The sequence below is a fragment of the Pituophis catenifer genome, unplaced genomic scaffold (assembly GCF_029215685.1).
Source record: "Pituophis catenifer annectens isolate HBS135680 unplaced genomic scaffold, rPitCat1.0.hap2 SCAF_2, whole genome shotgun sequence".
In the NCBI taxonomy this organism is placed as follows: Eukaryota; Metazoa; Chordata; class Lepidosauria; order Squamata; family Colubridae; genus Pituophis; species Pituophis catenifer.
Genome location: NW_027256882.1, coordinates 7478856 through 7490934, shown reverse-complemented (window position 1 = coordinate 7490934; position 12079 = coordinate 7478856). Strand labels below are relative to the sequence as shown.

The 12079-nt window shown below is 40.2% G+C and overlaps 1 protein-coding gene across 1 annotated transcript; it reads right to left on the bottom strand.

Annotated features, from left to right (window-relative positions):
* Window positions 1-2987: 2987 nt before the first annotated feature.
* On the bottom strand, window positions 2988-11296 carry LOC139309788 (vomeronasal type-2 receptor 26-like). The gene is made up of 4 exons (XM_070933995.1): window positions 11270-11296; window positions 8731-8835; window positions 4629-4755; window positions 2988-3892 (listed from the first exon to the last, which is right to left on the bottom strand). The coding sequence occupies exons 1-4, from the start codon at window positions 11294-11296 to the stop codon at window positions 2988-2990; spliced, it is 1164 nt and encodes a 387-aa protein (XP_070790096.1).
* Between the last annotated feature and the right edge of the window lie 783 nt (window positions 11297-12079).

Sequence of the window (12079 nt, the reverse complement as noted above, 5' to 3'; positions counted from 1 at the left end):
GAGGAAGATGGTTCAATAGCCAAGGAATTGACTTCTACCGTCCACTATTGTGTCATATGGTCTCCAGAGATTGCTAGAGAAAGTTACCTGGAGCTATGCAGTTTGGTGACAATCTAGGTTCTTGACACTTAACTCTTGCATTCTCTAACACCATCTGCACCCTTGAACCCTGCCTAATGTTAACAGCAGATCTTCTTTGTGATTTTCTTTTCTCCAGATATTAATCCTAATCTGGTTCTAATTTTAAAATTCCTTGCGCCTGAAGTGACATTTCATTTCCATCTGTTCTAGAAGTAGAATTTTTGGGATGAGAGCTGACTAAGAGGCAGGAAAGTGATAGTCTGTAGACTGTATTCTTGGGTAAACGGGGAGAAATTTATAGAAGGGATAGAAATTTTTATTTTCCTTGACACTCTGTTATCCTTCAATATTCATGGAAGACACTAAAATCCTTTATATTTTGATGTTTCATAATTTATTAAATTATTTATTTATTTATTTATTTTATCAATTTGTATACCGCCCTTCTCCTAGTGGACTCAGGGCGGTGCACAGCCAGAACTAAAACACATGCCAATACAAAATTTAAAATTATTAAAATAATTACATAACTAGCTCAAATTTAAAACAATTCAATTAAAACCCAATGATAATTTAAAAGCTAAAAAACTAAAAAAGACTAAAAAAGGGGGAGGGGGTTCACGCCAGCCCTGCTTGATGGAAAAGAAAAGTTTTCAGGGCACGGCGAAAGATCCGGAGATCTGATATCTTTCGGATATAATGGGGATGAAGTCTGCAACTGAGATGGTGGTGGTGCTGACAGTGTTGTGTACAGTTTGAGCTGATTCCTTGCCAGACCCACCCAAAAACTGGTTTAGAGATACATAGTGGCCCTTTCTCTGGTTTTTAACGGATTAACAGAGTTGGAATGGACATTTTAGGCCATCTAATCCAACCCCCCCCATCCAAGCTGGAGACCCTTCACTATTTCAGTCTCTCCTTGAAAGCTTCCAGTGATGAAGCTCCCACAACTTCCAAAAGCAACCTGTTCCACTGGCTGATTGTTCTCACTGTCAGAAATTTTATCCTTATTTCCACGTTGAATCTCTCCTTGTTCATTTTATATCCATTATTCCTTGTCTGGTCTTCAGGTGCTTTGGAAAATAGCTTGACCTCCTCCTCTCTGTGGTTGTATGGATGCACTTGGTGGGATGGGCCCCATTTGACATTCTCATCTCCCAGGCTATGTGTGACACCCCCTCCCCCAACAAACACACAAGTGCTTTGGGGTGCAGTGGGAAGACCTGTGTTCCTTGTTTTCTGAGTGATTTATTGTTGATATTTTGTTTCTTACCTGGAGAACAGATGGAAATGAACTGTCACTTCATATGTACAGTATATTATGCTTGGTGAACATGTAAGAAAGGTAATACAGAGGAGTTTAAAGATAAATGTTCAACATTTTATTTGAGGATTGATGGAGGATCAGTTAGGAAAATGTCATGGAACATTGGTTTGAGAAGATTCAGAACTACCCAGCAGGGAGGAATGACTTGTGAAATTGACAGAACTTCCTGAAATGGACAAACTGCCTATTCTAAATAGAGAAAGGGCAACATCTACATGTATTGGTGACTGGAAACCCATTATGTTTTTTTTTATGTAAAAATAAAGTTGTGGTTTATGGTTTTCATACAGGGGAAAGTATAGATAAAAAGAGTCACAATGTAACTTTAGGAAAAGAAAGGTTAAAATATAATTGTACCAAAACATGGCCATATTACCACATGTTTATGCAGCAAAAACAAACTTTCTCCACATTGGTTAAAGGTGCAGATTTTGACACAGTCCTTAAATGATACATATTTATTCAAGTCCAAGAAGGAATGAGGAAGGCTGAGAACTTCTTGGGTGCTAGAAATATACAGATAAATAAATAAATAATATAAATAAAAAATATACAGATAAATAAAAAATAAATAAATAAATAAATAAAAAATATAAAGCCAACAAGGGAGATACACCCAAAGAAACATATATCAGCTAAATTTGAGACACTATGTGATAATTTCAGGAGGAATTCCTTCTTTGAATGGGATGTCCTTGCAAACATCCATTTCCAAAAATTAAGAACAGTCTTCTGAATCAGGCCAGGATCCATCTCTCTCTCTCAGTGCCTTGGTAAGACCACACTTGGAATTCTGCATCCAGTTTTGGTCACCATGATGTAAAAAAGATGTTGAGGCTCTAGAAATAGGGCAGAGAAGAGAAACAATGATGATTAGGGGACTGGAGGTAAAATGGTTGCTGGAATTGGGTATGTCTACTTTAATGAAAAGAAGGACTAGGGCTAGGCTCACATGATAGCAGTATTCTAATATTTATGGGGCTTCCCCAAAGTCAACCTATTCTCCAAAGCACCAGAAGGCAGGACAAAAAGCAACAGATGGAAACTAATCAAGGAGAGAAGCAACCTAGAACTAAGAAGAAATTTGGTGTCAAAATAATGAATCAGTGAAACAACTTGCCTCCAGAACTTGTGGGTACTCCAACACTGGAGGGTTTTTTTCTTTAAAAAAAAAAAACAGTTTTGACAGCCATTTCTTTGAAATGGTATAGAGTTTTCTGCCTGAGCAGATGGTTGGACTAGACAAGATCCCGTCCAACTTTGTTATTCTATTAGTCATGACCAAAATAACTCTGGAATGTCCACCATCTCCCTTATAGTGGTATAAGGGAGATGGTGGACATTCCAGAGTTATTTGGAATGTCGCTCTTATTTTATTTCTACATAACTTGACCAGATGGATAATCCAGATTATCCAGATTTTCCAATTATATTGAATATGGATGGAGAACACTATCTTTCAATTGCCCTTTGATTATTTCAGCTCCAAATTGTTGTCCCTGCTTATGTATGGGGAGCACCTTGAAACAATTTATGTGCTTGGCCTGTTGGAATGTGTTGAAATGCCTCGAACTCACATTTATACATTTCTTCTGGTCGTAAGATGCTCCTTTGTATTCAAGTCTGGCCTCAGAATGATAATGTAGCACTTGGGGATGAAGATGCAGACCAGCAGACCAGCACTGGAGGCCAAGATGGAGAAGACCTGCACAGCCACCATGTATTTCCCCTTGGTGCTCAGGTAGGTGGGCAGGAAGGAGATCCAGACATTGCAGAAGACCAGCATGCTGAAGGTGATCAGCTTGGCTTCATTGAAGGCTCCAGGGAGATTCCTGGCCAGGAAAGCCACTGTGAAGCAGATGGCAGCCAGGAAGCCCATGTAGCTGAGGGTGATGTAGAACATGAAAACAGAGCCTTCATTGCATTGCAGGATGATCTCTCCAGGCTGGGAGTGAAAGTCTGAGTCACAGAATGGGGGAGAAATTCCCAACCAGATGGAGCAGATCATAATTTGGACAGCAGAAGAAGAAAGGATGATGGAGTTGGCCAAGCTCTTCCCCAACCATCTCTTCACTTGGTTTCCTGGTTTTGTGGCCAGGAAAGCCAGCACCACCGTGATGGTTTTGGCCAAGAGAGAAGAAATGGCAACTGAGAAGGTGATGCTGAAAACTGTTTGTCGGAGAAGGCAGGTGTCTTTCCTTGGTTGACCAATGAAGAGAAAAGGAGACAAGAAGCAAAGCAGGAGGGAGACCAGGAGGATGTAAGAGAGGTCTCGGTTGTTGGCTTTCACAATGGGAGTTTCTAAATATTTAATGAATATGATTAAAACAAGGCCTGTGGCTAAGAACAAGAATAGGGCAAAAGACACCAGAAGGATTCCCAGATGTTCTTCATAAGAAAGGAAGGTTATAACTTTGGGGATACATTGGATTCTGTCTTCATTTGGATATTTTTCATCTGGACACTTGGTACATTTTTCTGTATCTGAGTAAACCAAAAAAGCAATATTTGTTTAAAAAAATATTCTGTACTTTCACCTTTCAAGAAACACTTTCCTGGGACAAAATTTGTTACCAGCAGCATTTTCTGAGAAACATTGCTTAAAATCTCTACAGAAAGAATGTAAGAATATCATTTTATTTTTAAAAAGAGCTTTATTTTTATAGTTTATGTAATTAGAAGTACTGTAAACTGAATGATTTCTTCTGTAGTTTGCAGAACCTACATTATTAGAGGTAGATAAAGAATCAATTAATCTTTTTAGACATAAATAATATGGAATCCAAACTAGAAAGTAGAAGAGAATTTTTTTTTTCTGGCTGTAGAGAAGCTTGTCTAATCTGCTACACCACCAATCCCTTCCTAGGCCTTCCCTTGAGGTTTTTCTGCTAATGATCCCACTAGAAAAGAAATTGTGCAATTTGAAGATAAAAGCCATAGCGCTTAGACTTATAAACCACTTCATGTGCTTTACAGCTTTGTCTAAGCAGTTTAGAGTCAGTCTATTGCCCCCAACAATCTGAGTCCTCATTTTACCGACCTCGGAAGGATGGAAGACTGAGTCAACCTTCAGCTGGTGAAAGTTGAACTGCTGAAATGCTAGCAAAAACAAAAAAAAAAACAATTGAACTTCAATCTATCTTTTAACTTGCACTTTCGTGACAGTGTTTCAGATGAATCCACTTCCACAAGGCCTTCCCTTTTCCTTGGTGTCCCCCACCTTCATGGACGGAGATGGTCCCCTCAGGACAAGGAATGCAGTCGTAGCAGCAAGCAGGCTCTCCTTCTCGCTTCCGCTTGACAAACCCAGGAGAACAACTTTCCACACATTGGGACTGAGGCAGAGACTAAGCAGAAAAAGAAGAAATGCCAAAGAAAATAGATTGGGATGAAGCATCCATGAAAATGGATGAAGAGATTAACATTAGTTAAATAGTTCCTGGGCTTCACTTAGATAAATATGAAATAATTGACTCATTCCAATCAGATTTAGGACAGATAAACACTGGCAGATAGTTCATTTACTCCCCCCCCCGCCTTTGCTTTTGGCATCTATAACCTTGAAATAAAGGATTTTTCTACTTAAGAAAGACTGGAGGGATGGAATTGAAAAGATTTCAGCCTTACATGACAACCAGTTTGGTACCTCCTCCTAGCCTTGTTAACCTGCATTTCTCCATTCTTCACATAACTGTGATTTTGAAGTATAGTATGATGATCTTGCACTCAATTTTGGAAAAGAAGTTATTGTAAAAGATTTATTAATTTTTATTATATTAGACTTATTAAATAAAATAATACTGTACTAAAGAAAGAAACTTTGGACCAGTAGGATCTGGATAGGCCTCTTCTGGAGTATACAAAACATTGCAAAACTGTTTCTCTTTGAAAGTAGTCCAAAACCACCCCCCAATTAAGATAGAAAGGGGAAAAATTCCTTAAAAATTAGGACTTTCTTTATTTGTGTGTTTCTTTCCTCATTTCATATGGCTCTCAACCAAGAGTAAAACTGACTGCCTAGTTTTTAGAACTGAGGTGAGATGAGATGCAGGAAAGGTCATGAGAACTTGTCCCTCAAAAAGGCATCTTTTCATCTTCAGCAGGTGGGACAAGAGTAGAAACTTGTGTCCAGCTCTGTATCTGTGTCTTTTTCTTTATAAGAAACAGGCAGACAAACACTGAGCTCCCCAACAGCTATTCTAATTGGGGGGAGAAGATTTACCTCTCCACAAAATATTTGAGGTTAAAACTCCCTAGGAAGAAAGTGGGGCCAAAGTTTATGGAACCATTCCCCATAGTAAAGACAATCAACCCAGTCACAGTGCAATTGAAATTGCCCCAACTGCTAGGGAAGATACACCTGGTATTCCACAGTAGCCTCTTAAAATCCGTGGTCAGATCGACTCTGAGGCCACTATATTGTGAGCCCCCAGACCCCGTGGTCATAGGGGGCCAAACCCATTATGAGGTGCAGTGAATCTTCGACTCCAGGTGGCTCAGGAGACAACTCCAATACTTCAACAAGTGGAAGGGTTACCCCTTATCAAAGGCATCTTGGGTAAAGAGTCAAAATATGCAGGCTGATCACCTTATAGCTAACTTTCACATGGAGAATCCCAATAAGACTGGGGAGGTGGTCATGACCCTAATTTCTATAACTGTACTCAAACTGTCTTTGTTTTGCACAGGTCGCCTTCAGAAAGTGAGGGGGGGATGGAATGTCAACTTGCTAAGCTTTCCAGATCAACTTCAAGTTGCCATAAAGAGGAGGGAGGAGATTTGGCGGAGCTGCTTGGATATACATTCCTCACATACCTTCCTCCTCATTGTATCCTAGGATACCAGCGTCAGCAGGAGTGGTGGACTTTTTACATCCCCCCAATGTGGTCCATTGGGGAATGTGATTTATGACATGCCCCCCAGTGAGGAGGGGGGAAACAGGATCAAAGGTGAGCTGTAACTCACGCTGGCTGTTGTGGCCCGTCAGCAGCCTGTGCGGATTGTAACTGATTCTGACAGCGAGGAGGCTGGTGTGGTGTTGCGCCAGCAGCCTTTGCAGCTGGCACTTGAGTCAGACAATGAGGAGGCTGGAGAAGATGTGGGTGCCAGAGGCAGGGATTCAGCCAGGGCCTTCAGAACCTCCAGAAGCTCCTTTAAGTGAAGAGGACGAAGAGGAGGAGCCTCTTCTTGATGCACGGGTGCGCAGAGTGGCCAAAAGGCAGGAGTGGCTCCTCAGGAGGAGGTCTCCTCGAGAGTAAGGCTTGGGGCTAATTGGCCACTCCCTTAGCCTATTTAAGGAGGAATGCCAAGTGAAGCAATTTGTAGGGAACAACTTTAGTTCACTCTACTTCGCGTCTGGATTCTCTGCAAATTGCTTCTGGGCTTTCTGCCAACCTTAGTAAGATTATGATTACTTTATCTTTGGTTTCTTGTAGGCTGTTAAGAAAGTTTATTAACAGCCTTTGTTTTGAAAAAGACTGAGTTATTTTAATGAATTAAGTTTTGTACAAACTTCGTGTGTGCTGTGTTCTTTGGGGTCCGTAGCTGGGGCAGAACACCGATAGGGCAAACCTCATAAGAGTAGATGCTATCATGCTGCTCCTAATAAATCATTGGATTCTTTTTGAAGCTTGGCTCGAGTCTCATGCTAGGGCATCGGTCGGAATGCTGACACTGGGTCTTTTTCTACTGAAGAACTACAATTAGGGGACACCAACTTGCATGGAAAGATAAATCTACATTTCTTACTAGTGAAATTTGGATCCTCCTTTTCGCTCAGAGGGATTTAAGGTAGCCAGTAATAAAGATAAAAAAAATGCATTCTAGGTTTTTCAGATGAAGTGCCCTTTTACAAGGCAAAACCCAAATCTAAGCAGAGTCTTCCTTGTTATTTCCAAAACGAGGAAGGGCTTTTCTTTGAATCAAAGTCTTGTTTTGATGCTTCAGTTTTCCAAGTTATGGGCATTATCTCACATCAAATCACCCTTTATGGTTTCATGTGATGCATGAACATCCCTGTCCTACTCTCCCCATTTATATGTAATCATTCTATGCGTTTATGGCTATGTTTTGCCTTATATCCTTTTATTTGTGCCAATTTTTTTCATGTGTCCATGTCTATGTCTATTCTGTTACTTGTTTCCTTGTACTTGTTGACAAACAAACAAACAAACAAACAAACATCTTTGGAGCTTCTTCAGAGGAGCAGAAGGCCTATTGCTTATCCCAATGGGGTGAAAGAGAGACATGGATAACTCTGGCCAGGTTTGGGCTGCTTATAAAGATTATTGAACATCAGAGACCTTTTAAGAGAGACATTCCTCAATATGGACAAGGTGAGGCTTATTTCTCACATGGACCAACAGGACCTCTAACCAGTCATGACTATATTTCATCTGATTCAGTCCAAACCTTAATGCAGACACTGCTAAAAAGAACTTGAGGCTATTAGAAACACAACTGCCAGCACCTGAATATCTCTCACCCGCTTTATTCTTGGTCTCCATCCTAAAGAATAATCACCCAGCATCCAATATTGGACATGACTGAATCCATTTAAAAGAATACACTACAGAAGCACTACAGAGAGTGATCAATTCGGCACAAGAAACAATTGGTTGCCCTCTAACACCACTGAACGACATCCCCAGGATGACTAAGGAAGATACTCAGAGATGATTCACACCCTGGTCAGTGTCTCTTCACACTTCTACCATCAGGCAGAAGACATCGAAGCATAGCCATCTGAACAAATAGGTTCAAAAATAGTTTCCATCCTTGGGCTGTCAGACTCTTAAACACAACCACAATCACTCCATGCACACGCGGAAACGTATGACTAGTTTTTTTTTCTTTTTCTTTTTCCCCTCCTAATTATTTCCATAGGGATTATTCTTTTTACTATTTGGGTTGTTTGCATTTTTTATCATGGATTGCACCAGTGAGGCTAAAACGAAATTCATTGTATACATGATGTACAATGACAATAAAAGCTATACTATACTATACTAGAATATTCTTTATCATGGCATCTGAAGGACACTTTTGTGAATAGTACTGAAGTCTCCACAATCCATCTAACAAAATGTTAACTTTTCTCTTCTGTACATTCAGCTCCCAGTGAGGGTCATCCACCATGGTGATTAGTGTTAACCCATTTGAAATGGGTCATAATCTTTAGAAAAAAATAGAAAACACAGCAATATTTGACCCACCTTGTTGAGCTGATTTATCCATGAAAGAGCAATTTCGTTAATAATAATTCTCTGTCTATCAATACTCCCCAGTTTCCTTTTCATCAAATCCCCCTCAGGCGAAATCACCAAGAACTCGATGTCCATATCTGCAGCTATTTCTCCATTATGGTCCATGTAAAGATTCCAGTGGGAAAGATTGTAGAAGTCATTCTTCTCCAGAAAGGGATGGAACTAGAATGGAAACATCCAGGAACATTAAAAGCAGAAATCTTGGTTTGTTATCCCACCTGCTATTTTCATGTGTGACTTTTTCTTCTAGTTTTTTTTTAAAATTGCAAACATGCTTAATACTGAATGGTTGCAGAAACTGGGCATGGCTAGTCTAGTGAAGAGAAGGACCAGGAGAGATATGATAGCAGTGTTCCAATATTTGAGGGGCTGCCACAGAGAGGAGGAGGTCAAGCTATTTTCCAAAGCACCCGAAGTCCAGACAAGGAACAATGGATGGAAACTAAACTAGGAGAGATTCAACCTGGAAATAAGGATAAGTTTTATGACAGTGAGAACAATCAACCTATGGAACAGAAGTTGCCTTCAGAAGTTGTGGGAGCTTCATCAATGGAAGCTTTCAAGAAGAGACTGGACTGCCATCTGTCAAAAATGGTGTAGGATCTACTTGGGCGGGGGGTTGGACTAGATCAGGGGTCAGCAATCTGCCGCTCTGGAGCCACATGTGGCTCTTTCATCCCTCTGCTCCGGCTCCCTGTCGCTCAAAATATGCATCACAACTGCCAATGTGTGACACCTGCCAGCACACAATTTATTGATCATCTTGACTCCTGGTAGGCCAACCATGGATAAATTGAAGAAAAGAAAAGTTTCAGAAGAAAACAGAACATTTAATGGTACGTGGGCAGATTCATTTGCTTTCACTGCTGACGAGACTGGTTTACCAGTATGCTTAATATGTGGTGAGAAATTGCAAAAAACAAATGTTTAATATCAAACATATATCTGCTACCAGCTCCTTGGTAAATTATCACACGCAACCCAGCAACTAGATTGGCCAAATCTACTGGACTTTTGTAGCACAAGGAGGTTGGTATGATTCCTCTCTTTCTCTAATGGATTCCTTCTCCAGAGGAATTTAGTTTGTTGGGTCCTTGTTGGGACCCCATACCTGCCATGGCTGCAGCCTTGGAGCCTCCAGTGTCTCTTGGGTCTCCTTCCTTCTCCTCCAGGATCTGGATGAATACGCAGCCTTCAAGACATGTGCCAGAGTCATAAAGATAATGTAAACAGAATCACTGTTTTCAACGAATATCCCATTCAAATCATCTTCTGTCTCCACTGGAGTTTTTTGGGTGCATCTTTTCCGGCCTTTGACAGAAAAAATATGCTTTGGAAAAGAGCACTGAAAATTCTTGTCTTCATACTGGGAGTCTAAAAAGGAAAAGGGTTCAAAAGCACCATATTTTGGGCTTGTTTTTTGCAGAAATTCAAAGCTCCAAATACTATGGATGTATTTGTGATATCCACCATGAGTCATTATATAGTTTCCCAAACTTGTGGTGATCCAGATTTTCTCTCTGATGGGTCCTGACAAAATGTCAAGTGTTAGATGAAAAATATGAAACGTGCTTGAAAGAATAATATTTTCTATGAAGTGAACAAAGACGTTGACTTGCTTCCACTGAGAAAAGCTGGAATCCCTCAAGGGTGCTCGATGTCCAGTCATTGAGAATTGTTGTGATATAACGACACAAATTCCATTCCTGACAAGCAAAGGAGGAAAAGTCCTCAGGAAATTCTCTCCCTCCTCTGTGTCTGAAGCAAGGAGGCCAATCAAGGTCCATCTGAAGTGCAGGAGGACTCGGACAATTGCTGAATACTGAAAACCTTCTTTGAGGAGCATCCGGTGGAAAAAAGGGAATTTACTTTTATCACTCAGAGTCTCTGAAACAACTCTATGACTGATCTGGAAAAACAATGAAGAAGGGAACTCCAAAATATGTGTCTTTAATAAATCCAACTTTGTTTTGTTAAACATCTTAGAATAGTTTGTTGATTGGCCATTGTTTAAAATATTAAACACAGAAGACTTTATATAAAAATGGAAGATGAGAAACAAATTAAGTAAAAAGAATAACAATCAAAATGCAAATCATATTTCTCTCTCATCCCTACAATTTAATGCAGTTAGACTCATGTATGCAGATATTAACTGAAGTATATTGTTCCAGTAAAGGGCCATATTATATTTAATTTTGGAAGATTGTTACTTTGATCTCTGCTTCTATATTTCAGATTTTTTGTGCAGCCATCTTTTTTACTTTCTTCTCCAGATGAACAAGAGACAGGAAGACCAAAGTTCCTCATATAATTTGTCAATTGTATAAGCTGAGAGGACATTAGTTGAAATTTTGTCTGTTCTGACAGACACAATATAGGGAGGCTGTAGTTTCCATAGCTTTCCTTTTGCACCAATAATTAATTATGTTAATGATGTTGATTAATATCAAATTAACAATTAAGAAGTAAATAATAACCCAATCAAGGAACTGCCAAACAAACTAAGAGTAAACAGCTCTACCAGAAAACCTCCAAGACCATTCCCACCAGTGCTTACAGGGCAAGTCACTAGAAGATAAAATTGAGAGCATACCCCACACTCCTTACTAGCACTCATCATCTTGCCTAGTTTGGGTAATGAAACGTCTGCAAGAAAATAACCAAGCTCAGAAAGTTAAAGAAACCGACACTTCAACACCGAGCTACAAATATTCTCCTCTATCAATTTGATCCCATCCCTCTATTGATGCAGCCTAGGTCTGCATTGGCTTTTTTGGCAGCTGCAACATACTGGTGCCTCCTATTTAAGTCATTGTCCAATTGGACACCTAGATTTCTCTCAGACTTGCTACTGCTCAGCCAGGTATCAACTTTTCTCTAACTGTGCATTTAGTGTTTCTTGTCTAGGAATAGGACTTTGCTTTTCTCACCACTGAGAATTGCATTTCATTGGATAGGGCCCAGTGCTTAAGTCTGTCAAGATCCTTCTGAATCTTGAGTCCATCTTCCAAAGTGTTTGCAATTTCCCCTGACTTGGTGTCATCTGCAAATTTGATAAGTTCCCCTTCTTTCCCCTCATCTAGATCATTTGTGAAGATGTTGAAGAACACTTAAGCCAGAAGAGGGCCTAAGACAGAATCTTGGGGTACCACACTGCATTCTTCCCTCCATATAGATGCCGTTCCATTGTGGACTACACACTGAATGTGGTTGGTTAGTGAAAACTCTGTCTAAAGTTTGAGGAACCATCTCACCCCAAAGGAGGCATGCTGCAGAACTCATCACTCAGGGAATTCTGATTGGCTGGGTCCAGGAGAAGAATGTTCTCTGCCATTGCTCCTGCCCTTTGGAACATCTTGTCCTCCAGAGTGAGGTCATTTCCCACTCTCCTGACCTTCTGCAA

Coding starts and splice junctions, on each gene's coding strand:
- LOC139309788 (XM_070933995.1), bottom strand. CDS start 11,296: ATGATGAGTGCTAGTAAGGAGTGTGGG. Junction 8,836..11,269: donor GTGCTAGTAAGGAGTGTGGG/GTATGCTCTCAA, acceptor TTTCCATTCTAG/TTCCATCCCTTTCTGGAGAA. Junction 3,893..4,628: donor GACCATCTCCGTCCATGAAG/GTGGGGGACACC, acceptor TGGTTTACTCAG/ATACAGAAAAATGTACCAAG.